At 45.3% G+C, this 26,419-nt stretch overlaps 1 protein-coding gene across 1 annotated transcript; it reads right to left on the reverse strand.

The window, feature by feature from the left end:
- Window positions 1-1,372: 1,372 nt before the first annotated feature.
- Window positions 1,373-22,350, reverse strand: AMDHD1 (amidohydrolase domain containing 1). Its single transcript, XM_074983980.1, has 9 exons — window positions 22,214-22,350; window positions 19,811-19,917; window positions 19,052-19,116; window positions 15,763-16,040; window positions 14,421-14,646; window positions 3,563-3,687; window positions 2,759-2,852; window positions 2,195-2,355; window positions 1,373-1,610 (listed from the first exon to the last, which is right to left on the reverse strand). The coding sequence occupies exons 1-9, from the start codon at window positions 22,348-22,350 to the stop codon at window positions 1,505-1,507; spliced, it is 1,299 nt and encodes a 432-aa protein (XP_074840081.1). The 3' UTR covers window positions 1,373-1,504.
- Between the last annotated feature and the right edge of the window lie 4,069 nt (window positions 22,351-26,419).

The raw sequence follows: 26,419 nt of genomic DNA on the forward strand, positions 1-26,419 counted from the left end.
CCTTCTTGGGGGCAGTCCAGAGCCAGCTTGCAACCAATACCAAAATTCATGGTGTGGCCCCTCTGAAAATTATTGCTCATCCCTGCTCTACATAGCGTAGTCAACGTGAAGGAGAGAACATAGAGCAGGTCTGTGTGTTTTTTTTTTTAACACAGAGAAGCCAGAAGGGGATGATGATACTGATGGAGGTGTGGCACGATCAGATGTAAACGTAAGCAGGTGTGCCCTGGTGCACACCTCTGGCAAGAGCTGGCTGAGCAGCAGCAAAAGCCAGCAGGGAGTTATTTAAAGAGCTGGCGGGGACCTCTGGGTTGCAATATTACAGTACATGTAAGACATTATTAAGTTACTTGCAAGTAAGTATGCAAGCCACAGGAAAATCGAAAGAAGGGAAAGATGCTCCTACAAAGGAAACCTAAATCTTGAAACCACCTAAAATTAGCCTCAGCTGAAAAGAATCAATTTACCATGATCAGCCCAGGATGATAAAATGGTTATACACTCAGGTCAGCATTCACAAATGTGTTTTTCAGTTCAGATCCAGCCTAAAGCACATTAGAGCAGCTGTTTTGTGACTCTGTCCCAAGACCCTGGAAATATTTTTCTGACTTTCAGGCCGTGTCTACACTAGCCCCAAACTTCGAAATGGCCATGCAAATGGCCATTTCAAAGTTTACTAATGAAGCGCTGAAATACATATTCAGCGCTTCATTAGCATGCGGGCGCCCGCGGCACTTCGAAATTGACGCGCCTCGCCGCCGCATGGCTCGTCCCGACAGGGCTCCTTTTCGAAAGGACCCCGCCTACTTTGAAGTCCCCTTATTCCCATGGGACTACGAATAAGGGGAACAAGGGGACTACAAAGTAGGCAGAGGCCTTTCGACATGGAGCCCCGTCGGGACGAGCCACGCAGAGGCGCGTCAATTTCAAAGTGCCGCGGCCGCCCACATGCTAGTGAAGCACTGAATATGTATTTCAGCGCTTCATTAGTAAACTTCGAAATGGCCATTTGCATGGCCATTTTGAAGTTTGGAGCTAGTGTAGACACAGCCTCAATGTGACAAATACCCAGATATCATCTGATCTCACAAGGCTTCTACCATTTGGTGTATACTATCTATGAGAACTGCATGCAAGATTTTGTCAGCATTGGTTCCAAACCCTGTCCTGGGTTAACCCTTTGGCCTCCACTCTAGTCTATAAATCTGACCTGAATCCGAACACTGGCTCATTGCCTTTGTAGTTTTTTTGTTTTGTTTGAGTCACATCTCTGTTTCAAGAATGCTTCATGTTAGTGGCCTATAATAGTAGGTGTGGATTTGATATTCACAAGAGTTGAGTGGAAATGATTAGTAAAATTTATTTCACTATACAGCAGGTAAGCTGAGCATACAAATAATGTACCAGTAAATACAAATGTAAGTTGTCTGTTGCTCTTGGATAACAAACACTTCAATGTAATTTTGATGTTAATATTCTAAATATTCATCCTTTCAGCAAATGCTTAGTAGCCCATAACTCTTTCATTTTTGTAGATAATTTTTCCTTTAACAATAACATATTCAATCAGTTCCTGATGTCCCCCAAACTGGTAAATCAAGTGCTCCCATCTAAAGGAAAAAAAAAACAGAAAAACAGTAAAACATTTATTTAAAACCAATATTTTCACAAATTAGATCTCATGTATGGAACAAATAGGCTAGCCTGAATAACAAGAAACAAGTATCAGATGGGTAGCCGTGTTAGTCTGGATCTGTAGAGCAACGAAGGGTCCTGTGGCACCTTATAGACTAACAGAAAAGTTTAGAGCATGAGCTTTCGTGAGTAAACTCACTTCTTCAGATGCTTCGTTGCTCTAAAGAAACAAGTAGTATGTATTCATCCTTCCTCTGTTTTGTAGTAAGACAGTAAAAACTACATATATACAAATCAGTAGAGAAGTTCTTGCACTGTTTTCATGCAATAAGTCTGTAACAGGCTGTCCAAATAGTTTGTGGTATTAGAATTTATGGGTATATAGTCTTAATGGTGGTCCTTATTCTCCACGGGAATTATTTATACCTACTGAATGAGTGCAAAAGCCACGTACAATGCTAGCAATGTGCCACTGTAAGTGACTTCACAAGGTGTAATGCAGTGGAGAAACAGACCCCTTACATCAAATTAGTTTTTAAACAACAATTTAAGTACACACCTTGAGGAATTAATGATAAGGAGGTCTCCTTGTTTGCCATTCTCAATGGAGCCATGTGTATTAGATCTTCCAAGAGCATAAGCTGCATTAATGGTGGCAGCTGCTAAAGCCTCGGTCATTGACATTTTCATGTTTACACAGGCCAAATGCATTACCATGGGCTAATACAAAAACAGAGGGGAAAACAGGAGTTACCAGTTATGCAAATAGGCTAGCTGCCTCTTCCCTAATCCAGTGAGATCAGGCCAAAAAACCCCCAAGCTGGCTGACACAGGTAACTGGTCTCCTGCACCTTGCCCACTCCAAACCAAACCCAGGGAACACAGCCTCTTCCTCCTGTGTAACTGACCAAGCCTCGCAACGCAGAAGTGAAAAACATGATCCACTAGGCCTAGGAGACACTTCTGAAGAAAACACTCTGAGCCAGCTCCTCAGCTGGTACAAAACATCTACGCTAAGGGTCTGACCCTCTGTCTTATTATAAAGAAGATTCCTTGTAAGTAAGCAAGAACTACTCATGCGTTGTGACAGCTTGTGCAGTCATATGCATTAAGGATGGCTTACCATTGAATAACAGTATGCGTTAGGGTTAAAATCACTGCCAAGAGCAACTATAACCCCTTCGTTTAACATTTTCCTGGCTTGAGGTTGCTTCAGTCTAGAAAAAAATAGATTTGTCAGTACAGAACCTTTAGCTATTATGCTTTGAATTACATGCTCTGCCCCAAGCCACTCAGAGATAGCTGTGTGGTGCTCCAGCAGCAATTTAGAGGACTGGAGCTCTAGCTGCTGCAATAGTAGAGGCAGCAGCCATGAGCCCCAGGACCCTTTGAATCACTAGGCTCTCCCGAGGACCCTTTGAATCACTAGGCTCTGAGGCAACTGCCCCTCCCCCTTCACCAGGCCTGCATGTGAGCAAATGTACATACTGCACATGTAATTTGGATTAGTGAAAACAAATCCAGTTTGCAAGGTGACACTTAGAGTTAATACCTAGCTGCTTTAAGTTAACGCATCAGATAGGTTAAAACCTGTTTGTAGACTGGGCTGCTGGGGACCCATCTGAGAAATCGGGCACTGACTGATTCTTATGGGACCCCTAGGAAGCAAGATGTGTGGGCATTTTCTGTGGCCCCAAGACTGAGTTAAGGAAGACAAGAACCTTCTTAAATATAACAAGTGTTGTGGCACCTTATAGACTAATGTATCTGTTAGTCTATAAGGTGCTACCAGACTTCTTGTTGTTTTTGAAGATACAGACTAACTCGGCTCCCTCTCTGATACTTCTTAAATTTGAGATTCTTGAGCCAAAGAGTGCTCCTGCTGTTAGTTTTGGCTGTAATTTCCAACCCACCAAAACAGCATTACCTCAGCATGTAGGCAGTGGTTGGTAAAAGGACAGCTGCACATTTAGCACTTGCCATTGCAGCAATGCCTTCGTCACTAATTTCTTCCAGGTGACTTATAGCCTGGGCTCCTAGTTCAGCTCCAAGCTAAGCAGATTGTAACATGAGATTTAATAGAAAAATTAGTAACATATCAATGAATCACTGAAACTATTATTTTGAATTTGCTTGGACAGACACCTCATTCGGAAGCTATGCAATTACAAAACACTTAAAAAACAAAGAGTGATCTCTAAAGAATACACAAGTTTAAGACAAATTATGTGCTAATTTACTGCAGGTAAAATGTCCATGCAGCTATCAAAGTTATTGAATGATAGTTATGATCACTTTTAAAAAATTAATCAAAATGATCTGGGCTGATGCTGTAACCACTGTTTTTTCCAACTAACTAGATGAATATAAATGATTATAAAATTAGGGATAAAATTATAAACAGGTTTTGTGTAGAAGAGTGTTGATGGAATCCGATATTCTTATGGGAAGAGAGAAAATAACCAATGGAGTTCTACAGCTTACACACTATAAATAATTCTTTGCTGGCCAAGACCTGATCCTTTTCAAATGCAACAAAAATAACAAACACTGGCAGTCTAATGAGGTGGCATTAAAAGGAGGTTGTAGTAAGTACAGGCCCAGTATGAGGCCTTAGGCCTGAACTAAAGTAATTATCAAGACTTTGCTAACAGAAAGCAAAGTTCAGCTGTGAGCTAAAGGAATGCATCGCTCACAGAAGTTGGCAAGAAGAGGGTTGATGTTGCATAAACATATCTACCTAGCATATTGAAGTATGAACATGGTACCAGAACACCCTACCCTGGAACATTCCACAGATAAGCAAGAACAGGCCAACCCATCCCAATGACAGGGGCAAAAGGGTAATATGATGGATAGAGTTGTTTTGTTCGAACTAACATGTAGAAGGGTTGTACCTCAATACATCAGGAGTGATGTGTAAATTGTTTGTATCTGTGTATAAGAATGTACTCCTGGGGTGTGGTCTGGGTCCGGCCGAGGGGGCAGTGGAAAGTCCTGTCACTGACTGAGCCGAGTCCATTGATCGTGGGTGCATATTTGTAGTATACTATGCAGAGGGAAAACAACAGACATGAAAACAACAGTATGGTGTTCCACCTGTGCCCTACAAGGCAGCACTATCAGGAAAAGGAGTCTCTGAAGAGAAAAGCCTGAAGAGTGATGGGGGAAGGTGGACCTGGGGGCACTGAGAGCAGCTGGGCGGACAGGGGCCAGTGCAGTGAGGAGGGCAGACATGGGAGCAGATGGGGATAGTGGGTTGGGGAGGGTCCTATGGTGATGGGGGGGCAAAAGGTGGGGAGGAGGGTCCCGGGGATATGAGGTCATTGCTCCACAGGGAGCTATGGTGACTCGTGGTGACAGGGAGGTATGAAGTAGTGGGATCCTTAACCACATTCTCCACACCCCACTGCCTTGTGGGTTATCCTGGGAAGGAGCAAGGCTAAGGGAGTAAACCCTGACAGAAAATCCGGAGTGGAGTCCAAAGGCGGTTCGGTGTCAACTTCTGGCACTGTCCCGGCAACTCCTGCAGCTGAGCTGGTACCAGACGTGGAGGTTATCCTCTCCTTTGGACTATATCAGTAAAGTCGAGTGGGGACACTGGTGTCTGGGCAGCCCAGAATCTCCATAATAAGTGCCCAGGCTCACGCCCAGAGAGGTACTCCGGCATCGCTGAACAGCGTTGCATCAACACGGGAGGCAACAGATACCGGTTATAAGCTCTTGCTCGATTGGCATAGAGAACAAGCGCCAGGGGTTGCCTTCGACGGTGGGAGAGATCCTCGCATCTCACTGGACAGTCACCGCCCGCCTCAAGCTGGGCAGCCCCCAGCCAATAGGGTACTGTCCCACCACAGTTCACCTGCCTCGCTGGGTGCGTGAGGCTTAAGGTTCCTGAACCTGACAAGTGACTGAAATTTGGGCACCAGGCAAACCAATAAGAAAATCAACAAGAAATGAGAAACATTAACTATTTAAGCTTGCTTGCTGGAATGTGCGGACCATGCTGACTGGCTTGACTGAAGATCTTCAGGCCATCAGTGACACCCGAAAGACAGCTGTCATCAACGAGGAACTGAAGAGGCTCCGAGTTGATATCGCTGCACTGCAAGAGACGCGACTCGCAGATTCGGGATCTCTAAAGGAAAAGGACTACACCTTTTTCTGGCAGGGTAAAGTCCAAGAAGAACCCAGAGAGCATGGTGTTGGCTTTGCTGTCAGAAACACCCTTCTACAAATGGTGGAATTAGTCATGGGCGGATCAGAAAGACTTCTTCGGATCACGCTTCAAACTTGCACCAGTCCTGTCCACCTGATCAGCGCTTACGCTCCAACCCTGTACGCCACACCAGAAGTAAAAGACAAGTTCTATGACGTGCTTAGTGCTGCTGTAGCGCAAATACCTGCTCGTGAACAACTGTACATCTTGGGTGACTTCAATGCAAGAGTTGGAGCTGATTGGGCCTCATGGCCTTCCTGCTTAGGACACTTCGGTGTGGGAAAAATGAATGACAATGGACAGCATCTCCTTGAACTGTGCACTTACCACAATCTGTGCATCACAAACACATTCTTCCAAACGAAGCCACAGCACAGAGTGTCATGGAGACACCCACGCTCGAAGCACTGGCATCAACTAGACGTGGTCATCCAAAAACGTCCTTCTGACACGCAGCTATCATAGTGCTGACTGTGATACAGATCACTCGCTAGTTTGCTCCAAGCTCAAGCTGAGATCCAAGAAGCTGTACCGCTCTAAACCTGCTGGAAGGCCCCGCATTGACGCCAGAAAGACGGCAAACTCAGAGAAAACTGAAAAGTTCAGAGAGACCCTCCAGGAAAATCTGCGCAGTGGCCCTGGGGGCACCGATGTGACATCCAAATGGCAACATCTGAGGGATACAGTTTACAACACAGCCTTGTCAGTGTTTGGAAGAAGAGCTAGAAACACGAACGACTGGTTCGAAGCTAACTCCGATGAGATGATTCCAGTCATTGAAAAGAAGCGTGCTGCACTCCTGGAGTACAAATGCTCACCGAGCCAGAGTACCCAGCAAGCACTTAGAGTGGCCAGAAGAACAGTACAACAGACAGCCAGGTGCTGTGCCAACAACCACTGGCTCCAGCTATGCAGCAGCATCCAGACCTGTGCTGACTTTGGTAATCTCAGAGGAATGTACGAGGGTATGAAGAAGGCATTTGGACGCACCCAGAACAAGATGGCACCTCTGAAATCCAAATCTGGTGAAGTCATCGCTGACAAAGTCAAACAGATGGCGCGCTGGGTTGAGCACTACTCCGAGCTGTACTCACGCGAGAACGTTGTGGTTGACGCAGCCCTCGATGCTGTCGAGCTCCTACCAGTAATGGACAAACTGGATCAGGAACCGACTGTGGATGAACTGAAGAGAGCCATCGACAGCATTGCAGCAGGAATGGCCCCTGGCCAGGATGGTATACCACCAGAGGTAATTAAGTGTGCTGCAGACACACTCCTGGAACCCCTACATGAGCTACTGTGCCTGTGCTGGAAAGAGGGTGAGATTCCACAGGATACGCGTGACGCTAACATTGTAACGTTGTATAAGAACAAAGGAGACAGAAGCGACTGCAACAACTACCGTGGAATCTCCCTCCTAAGCGTCACTGGTAAACTGTTCACTCGCGTCATCCTTGGCAGACTCCAGAAGATTGCTGAGAGGGTGTACCCCGAATCGCAGTGCGGATTCCGCACAGAGAGGTCTACCGTTGACATGGTCTTCTCTCTAAGGCAGCTGCAGGAGAAGTGCAGGGAGCAGAGGAAGCCACTCTACATCGTCTTCATCAACCTGACCAAGGCCTTTGACTTGGTCAGCAGGGATGGTCTGTTCAAACTGCTCCACAAGATAGGCTGTCCTCCATGGTTACTCAAGATGATCCAGTCATTCCACGAAGACATGAGAGGAACCATCCAATATGATGGCGCATTATTGGATGCTTTCAGAATCAGGAGTGGCGTCAAACAAGGATGCGTGCTTGCTCCGACATTGTTCGGGATCTTCTTTGCACTCCTCCTGAAGCATGCCTTTGGATCTTCAACAGAGGGCATCTTGCTGCACACAAGATCTGATGGGAAACTGTTAATCTTGCAAGGCTGAAAGCTAAGTCTAAGGTGCGGGAAGTCCTCATCAGAGACATACTGTTCGCAGACAATGATGCTGTAGTGTCTCACACAGAAGACCAGCTTCAAAAACTGCTGGATCAGATCTCCAAAGCATGCAAGGAGTTTGGGCTTACCATCAGCCTAAAGAAGACAAACGCACTCGGTCAGGATGTTGCTGAATCCCCATCAATCAGCATTGACAACTATACATTAGAGGTCGTCCACAAGTTCGTTTACCTCGGGTCCACCATCACTGACACCCTGTCGTTGGAGACTGAGCTAAATAGGAGGATCGGAAAAGCAGCCACAACTCTGTCCAGACTCAGCAAGAGAGTGTGGAATAACAACAAGCTGTACACTCACACCAAAATGCAAGTCTACAGAGCCTGCATGCTCAGCACCCTCCTTTATAGCAGTGAGACTTGGACCCTGTATGCCCACCAGGAAAAGAGGCTGAACGTCTTCCACTTGCGCTGCCTCAGGCGCATCCTTGGAATATCATGGAAGGACAGAGTGACCTACACCGCCGTCCTCAAGCAAGCTGGAATCCCAACCATGCACACCCTCCTCAGGCAGCATCGGCTCCGCTGGCTTGGCCACGTCCACAGGATGAATGATGGAAGGATTCCAAAAGACATCCTGTATGGTGAGGTAGCCTCTGGCAAAAGACCTCCCGGACGCCCCCAGTTGCGCGACAAAGATGTCTGCAAGAGAGACCTCAGAGAGGTAGACATCGAGCTGGACAACTGGGAAGAACTAGCAGATGACCGCAGCAGATGGAGGCAGGGGTTACACAAGGGCCTTCAGAAGGGCGAGATGAGGATCAGACATCTAGCAGAGGAGAAACGAGCGCACAGAAAGCACACTAAGGACTTGCCAGACACCCACCACATCTGCAAGAGGTGCAGCAAGGACTGTCACTCTCGTGTGGGTCTTCATAGTCACAGTAGACGCTGTAAATGAAGTCCTCAATTGAAATTATAAAGGGCGCGATCCATAGTCTATGCAGACTGAAGGATGCCTACTACTACTACTATTTGTAGTATGCCCTGACTTAGACTAAGAAGTCTACAGGGAACTACCACTGTGTCCAATACGGCAATAAACCTGGCCGACGTGCCTTCGCACCTTACTAGACTCTGTGGTCATTGGGGGTTCTCTTCGGGTCTGCTGTGTCGGCTATCTGCAGAGCTGGGGCAGCGTACAGAGGGAACACACACATGCAGCCGAGTGATACCAACATTGGAGAGAGCAGAGCACCACGGTGGTAGCATCTGACAACACTGGTGACCCCGACCGCTGATCTGGTGAGTAAGCGAGCTGCCCGCTGTAGGAATCGCAATCCAACATGGCAGAAAACCTCGAGCTAGGGAACCCCCTGATCCCTTCCCTTATGATCCCCATGGAGTTTGATAACTCTTGGACCCTCTGGATTGACAGTAAAGTGGGCCCACATGAATTTCAAAAAGAGAGTGGGGAAACATGGACTGGCATATGTAGAGCGATGGTAGAAACCGAGGCGCTGAAAAATAGTAATAAAAGTAAAAAAGCAAGAACTTTGCAACTTATGTCTATGGCCGTGAGATGGCTTAGACAGCATGCTGGCCTGCTGGCCAAACAAGTAATGGAAAAAACAGGGGAAGTAGAAGAGGTAACCCGGGCAGTCGAGCACTGGAAAGCCCAAGCTCTTTTAGCAGGGCAGCAGGCGGTCCAGACTCATGATATGCTCGAGCAAGTAAAGCGGGAAAATAAACAATTGGAGACAGCTGTAGAAAACCTGAAGAAGCAAAAAGTGCCGTCCCCTGGTATTCAACGTAATTGAGGTGCTGTTACAGTGCCTGAGGAATGGGGACAGAAATGGAAACAGGTGGCTCTTGCCAAATTAAGAGATGGAACTTGGGACAGTTGGGATGGGCGTTGCACTGGGGACCTGTGGAATGGCCCTGTTGACCCATCCTTTTGTGACTCATGGGCAGGGGCTAGCGCACCGCAACCGCCACCTTACGATGTAAGCCAGGTTCTGGATAAGCCCTCCCCAAAACCTAGATCAATTCCAGTAAAAACAGGAGAAATGGGTGAAAATGGGACAGAAAGCCCCACTGAAAAGCCCATCCCCCACCTTGACCCTGATGCTACCCCGCAGTCACCTAGCCCTCCTGCATTCAAAGTTATGGGATGAAGTGGAAACTGTAACGAAAAACTTAACTGAGCATTTGAGGAAGCCACGGCCACGCCGTAACTACGCAGAAAGGGAAAGAGATCAGGAACCTACCCCCATCCACCACGCGTGAGCGGCTTAGCAGCCAGGCTCGACGCTTTAAAGATTAATGAACTAACTGCGCTAGTTGGAGCTCTTGGACCTCCCCCCTCTGAAAATTTCAATGAGTTTGTGGCATGGCTCCATAAAGGCTCGCAGTCACTCAAAGCCGTAGGGATTGACACGTTGCAGGAACCAATCTTGGTGCAAACCCTGTTGGGACCCCTGAACTGTCCTACCCTCGGTTTTGATGATGATGTTGCACAGATGCTGAAACGTGTGGTTCAGAAGCACTTTAAGTTGGTCAGTGAGTTAGCTACTCTCAAAGGAATTGCAAGATTCCTGGGAGAGGCTCCAGCCAAACTGGCAGACAGAATTCAAACTTCTATCAGATTAACAGCAGGGTCTGCTAACGTGGAAGATTTGAATCAAATTGTTTTGGAGGCGCTGCCTCCCGGTGTGTTAGACTGGATGAATGCTTGGTGTGAGAATGGAGGTAAAGAGGTACCTTGAGACGAATGGATTGCAAAGGTGGAGACGGCAATTAAGCAGCAGGAAGGAACTCATGTTAAGGAGCTGCGTACTCAGTTAGGACAATGGAAGACAGAGGGTCCTGGATACTCTCCCCGTGGTCATGGCTGGGGTTGGAGAGGTTGTGGACCAAATAGAATTAGAGGAGGTGATAGAGAGAGTTCGTGGGTACCTCCTGGAGTTCTAAAACAGGAAAACTTGAAGCTCAAAGGAGAGATTGAGAGGCTGCAGGCACAGCTGCAGGCATGTATGATTGGCAAGGAGTCTCAACAGGAAAAAGATAAGATGGGGACGAAGGTAGCCAGGGCGACGGTCCTGACATCAGGACTGAACGACCCAATTGCTACTGATACAGTAGCATAGGACAGCCCTATCCTCGACTCAGAATGCATCTTTCAGCAACCCATTATGGTAGATGTTTGGGGACGCCCCCATTTAAGCATTCGAGTCGGGGAAGAGCTAGTAGATTTTCTATTGGATATGGGGGCTGGAATTCCTATAGTAAAAGACTGTTTTGATGCATATCCAGTTGGAGAGTCGGTGCAAATATAAGGAATATCTGGAACTAACCAAACGTGTAATGTTAAAACCCTTCCCCTCCAGTTTGGGATGCATACCGTTCACGAGAAGTGCGCTATTGCAGGGAGAAAGAATCTAATTGGGGCAGAAACCATTAAACGACTGGGATTAATTGTGGACTTTCCAAACATGTGTATTAGACAAACTCTCAGTGTAATGCAAGGTACAACTGATACCAATCTAATCCCTATGGGACTGGCTACACAGAGGGTAAAAGCAATAAAGCCTAAACAACTGCCTCCCGCACCAAAAGGCTGGGAGAGCTGGTGGACTGAAATTCAAACCGTCTGGGCAGCGGACTCCCTAGATACGGGTAAAATGCAGACCTCTGTTACATTGGAGGGAGATGCACCCCCATTTATAAAGCAGTACCCAATACCTCAGGAAGCAAAGGACTCATTAAGGCAAGTAATAACAGAATTGGAAAAACGAAATTTAATCAGAAGGTGTTCAGCACCTAACACGGCACCAATTTGGCCAGTCAAAAAACCTGATGGTACATGGAGATTAACAACTGACTATCGGGGGTTAAACAAGACTGCCAAACGGGGGGCTCCCGTGGTGGCAGCTTACCCCGAACTGTTGGAGGTGGTCACCCCTGACATGAAGTGGTTCTCAGTACTCGATGTGGCAAATGGCTTTTGGAGTCTACCTTTAGACCCAGAGTCTCCGTATCGAACAGCTTTTGTATTCCAAGGTATGCAATACTGCTGGAATGTTTTGCCAATGGGGTACTGTGACGCACCAACTATTTTCCATACAGCAGTGAGAAATATGTTGGAAAAAGAGGGGCTATTACAAACAGGAAGAATTGTTCAGTATGTAGATGACATTTTAATAGTCAGTAAAACAGAGCAGGAGCACGAAGAGTTACTGAAACAGCTGTTGACCAGCTGCAAGCTTATGGCTTAAAACTTAACCCCTCAAAGTCTCAGATTAAACAGAGAGAAGTGCAGTATCTGGAAATTCAACTCAGTTCTGGGGGAAGGTCTGTGGATAAGGAAAGAGTAAAGTGCATTGTTAACCTGCCCATGCCGGTAGACACCAAGTCCCTGTAGTCCTTTCTGGGACTCACTAACTTTTGCAGAGAATTTATGGTAGGATACGCAGAAAAGGCAGGTCCCCTGTATGAGGTACTTAAAAGACCACAGTGGACCTGGACAGAAGAGGCAACTAAGGCATAGGAAAGTCTAAAACAGGGATTGATGGAGGCACCTACCTTAGCCGCCCCTAATAATGACTTCCCCTTTGTACTGTATCCTAGTATTAAGAATGTCTGTATTGTTAGTATGCTAACCCAGGATATGGGTGCTGGGGAAAGACCCATTACGTATTACAGCAGAGCATTAACTAGTCCAGAGAGCAAACTGGGGGTGTGTGAGCCAACGGCTCTTGCTGCGTACCGGACGTTACAAAAATCCCAGGCAATTGTTGGAGCAAGCAAGGTGATTGTAAAAAGTCACCCTGCATTGGGAAAGTTACTCAGTCAGAAAAATCTGTCTAAAGGACATGTGAGAGTTGATAAAGCCATTCAGTGGGTCTTTGCTCTCATGTCAGAGAATGTTCAGTTAGTCACACTGAAAGACACAGAAATATCTGTGTGGGGATTAACTGTGAATGCTAGAGAACATGTATGTGAGCCTCAAAGAGAATCTAAGGCGCATCCCGTGTTTACAGCAGCCCCAACTGACCAAGTGAGCGGTAAAGCCATTTGGTTTGTGGATGGTAGCTCATACTACGAGAAAGGGGAGCGAGTCACTGGCTTTGCTGGGATTTGCCTAAATGGAAAGAAGCCAAGCGGCGAGGCCTTCTAGTATAAATTGGCTAAAGGAGGAACGCAGGCTGCAAAGGTGTCAGCAGTTTTGGAAGTGTTGAAAAGAATGAAGGGCGAGCAAGCTGAGCTCATAATAGGAACTGAGTCTAATTATGTGTATAAGGGCACCACTATCTACCTCCCATGGTGGCAAAGTATGGGGTTTACAGGAACCGATGGTTCAGAAATTAAGCACAAAACCCTATGGCAGCAAATAGAAACATTGATAAAACAGTATAAAAAGATCCAAATGGTTAAAATAAAAGCTCATAGGAAAAAAAGGCCCTTGCAGTGGGGAAATGAACAAGCAGATGCACTGGCTAAGGAGGCCGCCCTTACTGGCGCACTGTGGGAACCAATGCCTGTGGCGGTAACCACTGGAGCACAGGCAAAATTGCAACAGGAAAGTGAGGCAAACCACCTGAAACAGGTACAGTTTTTACAAGACCTTCAGGCAAAAGACGATTCAATACAACAATGGATAACTGAATGCCCAGCACAATGGCAGGGTGTCCCCTTAAAGAAAGAGGGAGAGCTTATATCTGCTAAGACCGACAATGACTGGGTTATGGTAATCCCTCAACAAATGAAGTACCTTCTGTTAAGATGGGTGCTTGGGTCGCTTGTGGGGGGTCACCCAAAACTAGAGGAAGCATTGGAGAAACTTAAAAAACTGGGTTGGTGGCCTGGAATGAGAGAAGATTTAAATTTACATCTCCACAGCTGCTTAATATGTGCTAAACAGGACCCTGCTGGAAGGAAACGACGGGAAGAACTAATGCATCAGGCGCTTAAGGGGCCCCTTCAACGTTTGCAGGTTGATTTCGTGGGACCTCTACCCACCACCCCTAGGGGAAACAGATTCTTATTTGTGATTGTGGATAGTTTCAGCAAATGGGTAGAAGCCTTCCCTACAAAGAAAGAGACCAGTGGGGTAGCCGCTAGAGTGTTAATAACGGAAATTTTTCCAAAATGGGGGCTGCCACATAGCACTGACTCCGACAATGGCCCTGCCTTTATAGGACAGGTGTATTGCTCCAATGGTGATAAAGTATGAACTTAGACTCCCCCTACAGAGTTCCTCTTATTTGCTGCTGCCAGTGGGAATATCTGTACTGTTGGAAATAAATGAACTGCAGTTCATTTAAAATAGTGCATAAAACTTGTACTTTGTACCCATAATGGGAGGCTAATAGATACACATCTTTGTTATTTACCTGGCTAACTTACAGGATAAGTCAATATTTGACTAGTCATTAGACAAGTTACCAATAAAGGTCAAGGGTTCCACAACTTTAACTCATCAACTTTGCACATTGGTGGTACTTTTGATTTATTTCACAAGCTGCTCAACAGACTTTTATGCATGGATTTGGAATATTGTAAATCTCTCAAAGCAACAGTTCTTGAAAAGACAAGTCAAAAGCAAAAATGGCTGAAATACATATGGAATGAAGAAGTACCTCTGCAGATTTCATTGGATGGAGTTCGTCACCATGGAAATTAATCTGTAATCCCATATCTTTTCCAGTTTGAAGAATTCTTCTAGTGCATTTCAGATCAAAGACACCTTTCTCGCAGAACACGTCTATATTATTAACATGTATTTCTTTATTTAGGGCCAGTTCCTTCAGTTTTGGGAGATGGTTATTGATAATGTCGTCTGTGGCTTCAGTAGCAGTTTTCCCTCTAACGAAAAGAAAATGTTACAAAGACAGAAAGATTGAGTTTTTTAACCTTGGAGTACTCTAAGTTCATGCATGTAGTAACTATATTAGTTAAAAAGCGTATATACAAAACCCCCACACATTTAGTATGTAACAAAAGCAGCGCTGACCATGTATATTTTTCTATACGTCAATTGCTGCCTTGTTTTAAACCTGCTCTATTATTTAAATTTGAAGAAGGCAGGAAACAGAGGGTAGGAATAATTGGCAAATTTTCAGAATGGAGAGTGGTAACTAGTGGCATTTCCCAAGGGTCAGTCCTTTTCGGGCAAAAAGGGCCTACAGAGTGTCTACACACATTTTCTTTTGAAAGAACCTTTCGAGAGAAGGTGCTTTTCCTGAAACGGGAATGGAAGAGCATTTTCAAAAGGAGCGCTACGTGCTTTTGATTTAATTTCAAAAGAATGTTTTTTGTGTGTAGCTGCTCCACTGATTATTTCAAAAGAGCCCCTTCTTTCGAAAAATATTTTGAAAAAACTTGCTAGTGTACATGTAGACATAGGGTGTAGTTTTTAGCTGGCTGGGTGGAAGTATATCAAATTGTTGTAATTGGTTTTGGTTAACTAGATAAAATGAAAACTGGACAGATTGTGAGGGCTGATGGCAATAGCAAATAAAAGCAAAACGATTTCTGAAAATAAGCCCGGCAACTTCTTTACAACTTGGTGTCAGTAACTGCAAAAAATGGTTCCATGCCTATTGGCTGAATCTGGTCGATTTCGGTATGAAACCTAAGAGTCTGGTTTATTCATAACTGACCATCATAGACCCTGTATGCTCCTTCCTCCTTCCAGTTTAGGAAAGCACTGTATTAAGGCACACTGCCATTTCTAATACCACACATTTTGTTGCCGTGATTTTTGGCAAAACCAAAAATGAGCTCCCAAACGAACTGCATAAGGCAGACAAATTCTGTTGCAGACTCCTTCACACCCCACCTGGCACTGCTGCTCCTCAATTATTTCTGTATAACCTGCTATCAATTCATAGTGTATTCACATAAGAGCTGCATTCGTGTTTATGAAATAATACGAGATTAGGGATGCTTAAAAGAACAAGAAAATATTAATCACATTACTTAGGCACGGAATGAGCGCCACAGTATGTAGAGGAAATGTTGATATCCAGTAGATGTCTAGCCCGTTCAATCACCCGGAGCATTTTAAGCTCGGTTTCTAGGTTTAAACCATATCCGCTCTTGCATTCGACCAAAGTGGTTCCTGCTCTGAGCATGCGCAGTAATCGGTGTTTGAAAGTATCGAACAGCTCCTCTTCTGAGGCCTTCTGGGTGTGTTCCACAGTAAAGTGGATTCCTCCTCCAGCGTGGTGAATATCCATATAGGAAGCACCTGCCAGCTAAACACAAACTTCTCTTTAAAACATGAATATTCTATTCATAATCTTCCCGCAAGGTGCACCTGGCCTAATCCACAGTAGAAAGGGAAATGACCAAACCCATCCCACTCATGAAATTATGTAAGGGAAACTTCTCCTGAGCTTGGAAAAGATGACTAGCGCTAGGTCGGGCCTGCCAGCACAGATTCATTTCCACGGGATGAAAGAAAGTAAGAAGATGATGTTGATGAGAAAAGGTTACAGGGAAATTTACTCCTGTGCCATGACCCCTTTGAGGGCGCCAAAGCAATGCAAAGGAATTCCACCAGGACAGGACACTGTCTGGCGAAGCTTCAGAGGCCGCTCTATGGACCACTTCACCTGCTGGAGCAGCTGGAGCTCTACCATGGGTTAATGACACAGCCATTCTGCCTCACTGCCATGGCAGAGAGCAAAGTAAAAGTGGCACTAGGGGTGCCTTAAATCATATAGGGGACCAAACAGAGAGACAAGTTCCCTACGCTAGTACTAAATCTGGCCCTGAAAAGATTCTGCCAGTGCTATCCTGCCACAAAAAACAATATCTTTCAGTGCTGAAGTATTTCCTGCCAATTCTGCATTCAGTTGGATTTAACATGGTCTGTTCCAGTAAAAGCCACCAGACAACACTGCAACACGAGTGTCCAATGTAGGAGGGCAGCATTGTGTCTGATGCTTAGGTTGGCTAGAGCCATCTCCAGAGATGGAAGAGTGCAGAAAGGAGTGATGTCCTTCAGAATAGCATTTCTCAATGGTGGGTCCACAAAATTCCCCGATACAGTTTATGAAGGAAGCAAGCCAGTCCCTGATATCAAAAAGGTTGAGAGTCATTGCTTGAGAAGATCAAATCCCCATTCTTAAAGCAAACTTAAAGGCAAAAGCTGGATTTCCAATCTGCCTCTAGCTTGTTTTTTAAAAACAAACAAGAAGAAGTCTTGTGGCACCTCACAGATTAACAGATTTTTTGGAACATACGCTTTCATGGGCAAAGACGCGTTTTGTCAGATGCAGGTGTTTAAAAAGGGGAACCTAGGGAGTGGGTGCGGAAGAAGAAACAAGAGACAATGAACTGGATTTTGTCCCGTCCAAAGTAGTTACTGCTATTGGGTTTGTTACCTATTTTACCACTGACGTGGTTTTACCCAGCACTTGCATTACCTGAATGTTATCATTTTTTAGCAGAGCACCCTTTAGCATTTTGAAGGCGACTCAAGTAGGAATAAAGTCAAAGGAGGCCCCTTCACCATATTGCGATGCCAAGCTATCCTATGGAATGCCTCCTGTCTTTCCCTCTCACAGGATCAATCATGTAGCAACTCTCGTCTCTCTTTTAAGAGCACTCCATAACACCCCTATTGTTATTACTCATGTTTATTGCCTTGTTGCCTGTGGCCAACAGAGAACTGAGCTACATTATGTGAGACACTGTACAAACAGAGCAAGTGCCAGGCCCTGCACTGAAGACATTATAGTCGCAGCAATACATAGTCATACATTAATTGCCCCTTTCCCCAATCTGAAATCGCACGCTAATATTCCAAAGAACAAAATATGCCATGTGAACAAGAAGCACTGCAGAGGTGGAAGCCTTGTATACCAAAGTGACAAGTATGGCGGGTATCTGTGTTAGTCTGTATCCACAAAAACAATGAGAAGACAAAGTGGGTCTTTGACCACCAAAGCTTATGCTCCAAAAAAAAATTCTATTAATCTATAAGGTGCCACAGGATTTCTCATTGTTTTTTTCCAAACACACAAAGGTTCTTTCATTTCTTTCCCTTAGGGTATGTCTACACTTGCTTTCCTCTTTCGAAAGAGGCATGCAAATGAGGTAAATCGAAAATGTAAATGATGTATAAATTTACATATTTGACACCTAGTTTGCATATTCTAATTTCAAAAGAGCTTCTTTCGAAAGAAGAAAGCCAGTGTAGACACTGCTCTTTCAAAAGTAAACCTATCTTCGAAAGAATCCTTCTTGCCATTAAATAAAGGGAAGAAGGATTCTTTTGAAGATGGGTTTACTTTCGAAAGAGCAGCATCTACACTGGCTTTCTTCTTTCGAAAGAAGCTCTTTTGAAATTCGAATATGCAAATGAAGTGCCTGGTATGCAAATTTACACCTCATTTGCATTTTTGATTTGCCTCATTTGCACACCTCTTTCAAAAGAGGAATGCAAGTGTAGACACACCCTTAGGGAATAAGGGGATTTCGAAAGGCGCGGGTCCTTTCAAAAAGGAGCCCCGTGTAGCCGCGCCAAGCCGAGCCGCGCGATTTCGAAAGCGGTGCTTTCAAAGCACCATGGTTGGAAGCATTTTAATGCTAATGAGGCGCTGAATATTCAATTCAGCACCTCATTAGTAATCTTCGCAATATGGCTATTTCGAAGATTTGTGCCCGTGTAGACGCAGCCTTATAGACTCAGCCATTCCACTTGGGCTTTCCAATCTCCCTAATAATAGTGCAAACACAGATATTCTTCAATGCTTTCCTCAATACACTTACAATTTCCACGTCTAGGCCCTCATCTCAACCCCATTTTGGTTATATGAGAAACAAATTCCAGACACATATGAGTAAGCAAAATAGTGTTCACCTTTATGTTCCAATAATTTCATTTATTTAACTCCTTCATTTTCTTTTTTCATTTCCCAATTTCATTTTCTTTTTCCTCACTGTCATTTTACCTCCCTTTTAAAAGTACTGTTCTTTTACTTCTGTCTCTCTTCTACTTCATTTTCCTTCTGCCACTGGCTTCCCCTCTCTTTCTTTCTTCTCTTGCTCATTTCCCCATCTCTTTTCCTTTGGCTCCAGCCCTCTCTTGTTCTCTGTCCTGGGTTGTCAAAAGCTGTTGTTTCCTTTCTTGTGCTATATTATACATAAAATAACTGATATTACCTTCCAGAGATGAGAAGTGTAGAGAGAAAGCAGAGATGGTTGTGTAGGAAAGCAAACATGAGAGGAAAAACAAATTGTGATTATGTGAAATTACCTTCATTGCAAACTCATGAACCCTGTCACCAGCCCACACTGGATGAGTATGTGCATCTACCAGACCTAAAAAAAACCCAACAACATTAAAATAAATGTACATTCGAAGATTTCATTGTTTGGGAAAAGGAAAAGCTTGAGACAGTACAGACAAATTAAAGGGATAGTGTCAAGTGAAGAAAAAAACTCCTGCCCTTGATATTTTTGTTTGAAAAATATTTTTACCTTATATGATTGCAAAAACACATATGATTATTATAATGACGATATTGAAGAAAAAAATCTTTTTTCTTCCAGGGTGTTTTAGTCTGATAGTACTTGGTGTAGAGTTAAACTATTTCTCCTTTACAGTGTGTCAAAAAGTCTCCCATGTTGTTTGTTCAGGCTTTTGCACAGCAACAAGAAAGAAACATATTTCTTAAAAACTGGGAAATTGACAGAGAGACTTACAAAGAGGCGTAGTACCTGAAATAACTTTCTACACACTTTGAAACAACTGACTAGATTTATGTTGGTGTCCATTTAAAAGCACAAGCTGCATGTATTGGGCTTGATCCTAAGTCACTGGTCTCCACTGGTACTGGAGATGATGTGAGGGGAGGAGGCTGGCTGTTCAAGTACCAAGGGTCTAGCCTATGTATGGCTTGCATTGTACGAACAAGAGAAGCTTAAGGACTGTTTGAGTAATTTGAGGAACCTATGCTTTGTTACCATGTTACCATTCAGTTTTGCACCATTAATGTTACGAATATGCACCAACCTGGCAACACACATTTCCCAGAACAGTCAATTATTTTTTCAAATGACGCTTCTGAAAATTGCTGATGAATAGTATCTGCATAGCCTACTGCTTTTACACAGCCATCTCTGCAAAAACAATGGACAAACAAGCCTGAGTTAGTCTGTTTAAAAAAGCAAACTCAGTAAGTTGTTTTAGGAGCTCCTAAAGCATCACCCTTTCAGAGGTGTGTGATAAGGCTGTTGTTTGCAGAATCTGAAAACATACAGGGAAGATGGCTTGTTAATCACATGGATGCCTGGAGATCTATGAGCAAATCCCTTGGATCTTCAGGTCATAAGCCTGGGCCAGCCTCATGCTTTGCCAGCTTTGTTCCCTTGGACGATAAGTCGCAGACCATTCCTGCTTGTGAAATTACAATGTCTATATGTAGCCTCACAAAACAAACCAGCAATCTCGTCGCACTTTAAAGACTAACAAAATAATTTATTAGGTGTTGTGCTTTTGTGGGGCAGACTCACCTCTTCAGATCTGGAAATCTATCTGACTACCTGTATTCTACTAATAGAGAGGTAGCCCTGTTAGTCTGTACTCCAACAAAACAAAGCAGCAAAACAAAATGATTTGTTCAGTGATAAGCTTTCTTGGGACAGACCCACTTCTTTAGATCAATTTCATTTTCTGTATTGGAAACAAACTTGATCTGAAGGGCCATGTCTACACTAGCCCCAAACTTCGAAATGGCCATGTAAATGGCCATTTCGAAGTTTACTAATGAAGCGCTGAAATACATATTCAGCGCCTCATTAGCATGCGGGCGGCCGCGGCACTTCAAAATTGACACGGCTCACCGCTGTGCGGCTCGTCCCGACGGGGCTCCTTTTCGAAAGGACCCCACCTACTTCGAAGTCCCCTTATTCCCATCTGCTCATAGGAATAAGGGGACTTCGAAGTAGGTGGGGTCCTTTCGAAAAGGAGCCCTGTCGGGATGAGCCACGTCACTTTCGAAGTGCCGCAGCCGCCCGCATGCTAATGAGGCGCTGAATATGTATTTCAGCGCTTCATTAGTAAACTTCGAAATGGCCATTTGCATGGCCATTTCGAAGTTTGGGGCTATTGTAGACATAGCCATGAAGTGGGTCTGTCCCATGAAAGCTCATCACTGCATAAACCATGTTGTTAGTCTTTAAAGTACTACATTCCTGCTGCTTTGTTTTATCTGCATCCTGTCACTCAACCGGCAAATGCAGTGCCTCATGAGCCTGGCACACCATTGTTACCAAAGAACCACATCCCCAAGGAGCAGCGAACCATAGTGACCGGCTGCTGAGAGGAGCGGGGAACGATGCGGCAGGTGGGCAACACGACCAGTGGGCAGCCGGTAAGGGAGCAGCGGCAGTCATGTCATCCACCGCTGCTCCCTTACCGGCCACCCACTGGTCACATCATCTGCCACTCCTCCTACCGGCTGCCTGCCATCATCCACTGGGGATCACTCTGCATGACCTCAGCTGCCACTCTGTGATTTCAGCTCTTAATATCTCTAGTGTAAAGATTCATGAAGACCCTAGTAGCCAGCTCTGTCTTTGAACAGGTAGGGAGAGCTAGTCAAACCAGCTAGGTGACCAAGCCCCTCAGCCAGCTGGCTCAACTAACACAATACAATACAATACCCTCCCCTCCGCTCATCCTGCCTTACAATGCTTTAACTCAGGAAGCCCTGTGTAAGTAATATCATGCAGCTACGGCAGCTGGCCTGTCCCCCACAACAACCCAAAGCATTGGTAAGACCCCACAACTCCCACAGTGTGTCAGCATAAATTGTGATTTTACAACGTGTCTACAATAGACAAAATCTCATGGTTTACTTGCTACCCATCAGGCTTTGCCTGAAAGGTATCACACACGCACACCTTTGCATTCTCATGCAAATCATCTCTGGGAGACACATTCCTCCCAGCCTTCAGTATAACACGTACACCCCAGCATCTGCTGAAGTGAGTCTTTGCTCACGAAAGCTCATGCTCAAAACTTTTCTGTTAGTCTATAAGGTGCCACAGGACCCTTCGGTGCTGTTACAGATCCAGACTAACACAGGTACCCCTCCGATACATACACCTTTTTGCATTCTTATGCAAATGATCTCTGGAAAACACATTCCTCCCAGCCTTCAGCAGCATTGCATCCCTGCTGCCACATTCCTTTCATTATATCACCGAAATAACAAACACGGCTACACCAGGGCAGACCAATAGCCCCGTATCTAACCCTGGTGGCACCCGACCACACCCAAAGGCCAGATCGCTGCAGGACTGAAGAACTGGCCTTTTTAGAGAGAGGTCAGGAATTGCTGCGAGGAAAGCGGAGAGTGCAGGCCAGGGCGCGGACGGACTGACGGACCGACAGCCTGGGGAAGTGACTCACGTGCCGATCACCACGCTGGCGTTGCGGAGCACGGCCAGGCTGCGCATGCCCTCCTGCAGCAGGTACTTCTCGCCTTTGGTGCAGACCAGCACCAGCTCTTGGGCGTTGTGCAGCAGGAGTTGCTGCTGGCTAGCCATGCCGGGCCGGGTGTAGCTCAAAGTCTGCTGGGCAGCAGCGGAGCAGCGCTGGCCACGGGGTTTCCAGGGGGGAGTTTTGCCAGGCGGGTCCGGCGCGGCCGCTCAGCCAGCTGGCGGAGGGGCCGGAGTTCGGTTGCCAACGCTCCCGGCTCGCCGTGGCCAGCCCCCATTGCCGCCAAGGGCGTCAGGGCTGCCCTCGCGGGAGACTTGGCAACCTTGAGAGAAGCCCCCCCCAACCCCCGTGAGACGTGCGCGCGGGAAGCTGAGGCGCGCGGGCGGGGGGTGGGACGCCGTTCCGGGGGCAACAGTTTCCAGGCCGGGCCCGTCCGCGTGGTGCGGCTGCCCCCGAGCTGCTGGGCTGCGCCCCGCTGGCTGCGGCCCGCCCGGTGAGAGCCCTGGGGTGGTGGCCCTTCCCCTCCCCTCTTTTCCCCTGAGGGTAAAGGGGCTCACGCGGCTCGTGCAGAAGCATGTTGCGGGGGGGCTCTTCCCTTCTCCCGCCCCATCAGCTGGTGCGTCCCACCTGTGAGCTGCTCCCACCCACCGGCCCTCTCCCAGCCCGGGGGTAGCTACACCCCCTCTTCAAAAAGCACCTGTCTGGGGGGGCACAGCCCCCGCCATGCCATCAGCAACACTGGCTCCAGTCCTGAGAGGTGGGCGGGCTCTGGTGGGCCCAGCTTGTGGCGAGGGTGGCAGAGAGTATCCAGGGATGAGCACATTTTTTTATATTAAGCCCCCAATTTCATCCTTGCAATAAGCAGTGTCTCCCCATTTGATGTAATCCAAACTGATGGAAATTTTGGTTGTGTACATATGAAAAAACCCTTTCAGCATGTGTAAGAAAATTAAGTCTAAAAATAGTAACAGAGAGGAAGCCCTGCTAGTCTATACAGTAGGCATCCTTCAGTCTGCACAGACTATGGATCGCGCCCTTTAAAGTTTCAATTTAAGACTTCATTTACAGCGTCTATTGTGACTATAAAGACCCACACGAGAGTGACAGTCCTTGCTGCATCTCTTGCAGATGTAGTGGGTGTCTGGCAAGTCCTTATTGTGCTTTCTGTACGCTCACTTCTCCTCTGCTAGCTGTCTGATCTTCAACTCGCCCTTCTGAAGGCCCTTGTGTAACCCCTGCCTCCATCTGCTGCAGTCGTCTGCTAGTTCTTCCCAGTTGTCCAGCTCGATGTCTACCTCTCTGAGGAAAACAAAAAGCAGTCAAGTAGCACTTCAAAGACTAGCAAAATATTAGGTGAGCTTTCGTGGGACAGACCCACGAAAGCTCACCTAATAAACTATTTTGCTAATTAGGTGAGCTTTCGTGGGTCTGTCCCACGAAAGCTCACCTAATATTTTGCTAGTCTTTAAAGTGCTACTTGACTGCTTTTTGTTTTGTCCCATGAAAGCTCACCTAATAAACTATTTTGCTAGTCTTTAAAGTGCTACTTGACTGCTTTTTGTTTTGATAAGTCTAAAAATGTTATTTATCGGTGTATAAAAGTGACTACAGGTACATAAAGACAATAACCTAGTTCACCATTTGTAATGAGATGATGAGCCTGAGACCCAGCAGCCAGTTGGGCTGTGCCTCTCTTATAAAATTTGACATTCCCCCATGGGGCTGGCCCCTACTTTGTGCAACCCGGTGTAGGAGACTTGATGATTGTTGAAGCTGCTGCCCAGGATGTACCTGAATGCTCTTCAGACACATAAGATGTGTGTCTGGTCCTTTTCTGCTCTTTCAAGGTTGGGATGGATTCGATTACTGCAATTTGAATAGTCTGAGGGGTTGCCATATTAGTCTGTAGCTTTACAAAAAAAAAAAAAAAGGCAGTACTGTAGCCCTTTCAAGACTAACCATGTAATAAATAAAATTACAATACTGCTTTTCTTTAACTTGCAAAATTGCTACAAATAGTGCTGGCTTGTACCATCCCCAGTGGGGCTGAACTGTCTGTTGGGGTTTCACTGGAGTGCAAGTGCAGTTCTGTCCAGGTGTCCTCTACTAGCGCTGTACCAGCTGGAGATTTTCCTTTGCTAGGCAAACCTCCCAAGTGGCCAGTTAATCCTGCTCTGTGCTGTGAGTGGAAATGCAGATGTCATCTGCTTGTGTTCATGTTACAGTTAGACAGAAGTGCCTGGAATGTTTTGGTTCTTAATTTGGAATGTTCGTCCTCAGAGTTCCTGGCCTGCTAGAGCCTCCGAAATCCACCTCCATGTGTGCCTGATGCTTCTTGCCAAACTTGGTTAGAGAATTATCATTCATCTGATTTCCACCGCGATGAAAAAGAAAAGTTAGTTGGTACTGCCCCCTATTGATTTGGAGAGAGGAGACTTTTTGGAGGAATTTTTACTCACAAAATGAACACTTTAGGTTTTCTCCTCTCTGTAAACAAAAGAGACCAATATAATGCTGTGGAGAAAATGTTCAAGCCTAGATATCTCAAGTTATATTTCTAATTCCACAGTTAAATACATGAAAATGGCATTATTTCCAGAAAAGTTGAGCACTTACAAATTTCACTGATATCATCTGGTGCTCTTCAGGTGCTTAACACCTTTGGAAAACCAGCAATTTTTATTAAAGTGCTAAAATCTGGATTTAGAAACCTAACTTTTTTGGAAGTTAAGTTTGAAATCTTTGGCCATGTTCTTGTGCTGTTGGTAGGTGGAGACATTCTTAAATGATTACTACCAGCCATATCACATACAGCTACTGTTCTACTTTGTTCAATGAATGGGATGGCAAGGAACTCAGCAGATAATAGAGGACCATGAACAAAAAGATCAATATAAATGTACTTTCTTGCTAACAAGTTGTCTTCCAGGATGTTCTACAACATTCTCAAAACTTACACATGGACAAGGCTTAATCCATCATCCCGTCTCTCTGTTAATGCAGGATCATTCTATATCACCCCACACTAGTGCTTTGTACAGTGTACTTTTAAAAGTCCAGAAAAATTGGGCATTCACAACTTTCTCATGTGTACTATTTCACAGCCTAACACATCTCACCAGCAGGAAGATTTTTTTCTGTATGTTCCATTTTTCATTTTTTCATTTCAATCTTTCATTTTTAGGCAGATGTCTGTTTAGCACAACACATCATTTCTTCCTCAGAGTGCGTGCCCATAAAATGTTTGTGGACTACAGCTTGCGTTCTCCAGTTTAGTTGTTGCTTGGTTCTTTTATTTATTTGTTTTTCACGTACAATGGTTTCTCCATTATCCTGGTTGCCTATGTTGCTGGTTTCTAGACTCCCTCCAGTTTCTCAATAATTTTCTTGTAACATAGATTAAGATATAGTAGTAACACGTTTTTGTGTATATAAATGTATATGTTTATATACACAACCTCCCAACCTTATGAGGATTCTCACCAACAGCCACAGTCTATACTGCGGGAACACCAGTCCTGGGACTTTTCCTTGCAACAAAGCCTGCTGCCAGCTTTGTCCGCATATCTATTCTAGAGATACCATTACTGGACCTAACCAGGTTAGTCACAGAATCATGGGCACATTCTCATGTTCCTCAACTAACAGCATGTATGCCATCGTGTGCCAGCAATGCCCAGATGCTTTGTATATCGGACAGACTTCAAACTCTCTCAAAGAGTTAATGGGCACAAAACAGACATCAAAACGCTCCTGATCCACAAACCAGTTAGTCTGCATTTTAATGGAGTGATCCATTCTGTTAATTACTTAAGAGGTTGCATCTTATTGAAGAAGAATTTTCACACTGCTTTGGAAAGAGAGACTGCTGAACTCTCTTTCATATTCAAATTCGACACATTAACACGTGGTTTGAACTGGGAGGCAAATTTTCTGGGACACTATAGGGGCTCTGTTGCATACTTGGCTTAATCTAAATCTTAACCCCCGCCCCCCCCCAAGCCTCTCTGCTCTCTGATTTGCTCACCTTGATAATTTTTTTTCTGATTTGTCAACCTTGATTACTGTTTTTGGTTCTCTATGCCTTAAATATTGAGTCTGTTCTGGTATGGCTATGGCCTGAAGAAGTGGGTCTGTCCCATGAAAGTTCACCTAATAAATTATTTTGTTAGTCTT

The sequence above is a fragment of the Carettochelys insculpta genome, chromosome 1 (genome assembly GCF_033958435.1).
Source record: "Carettochelys insculpta isolate YL-2023 chromosome 1, ASM3395843v1, whole genome shotgun sequence".
In the NCBI taxonomy this organism is placed as follows: domain Eukaryota; kingdom Metazoa; phylum Chordata; order Testudines; family Carettochelyidae; genus Carettochelys; species Carettochelys insculpta.

Bases quoted from the DNA above. Each gene is read 5' to 3' on its own strand.
- AMDHD1 (XM_074983980.1), bottom strand. From the start codon at position 22,350: ATGGCTAGCCAGCAGCAACTCCTGCTGCACAACGCCCAAGAGCTGGTG. The intron at 19,117-19,810 runs GTTGGTGCATAT...GGTTTTTTTTAG, and splicing joins TGGGAAATGTGTGTTGCCAG to GTCTGGTAGATGCACATACT. The intron at 3,688-14,420 runs GTACTTCTTCAT...CAATCTGCTTAG, and splicing joins ATCCAATGAAATCTGCAGAG to CTTGGAGCTGAACTAGGAGC.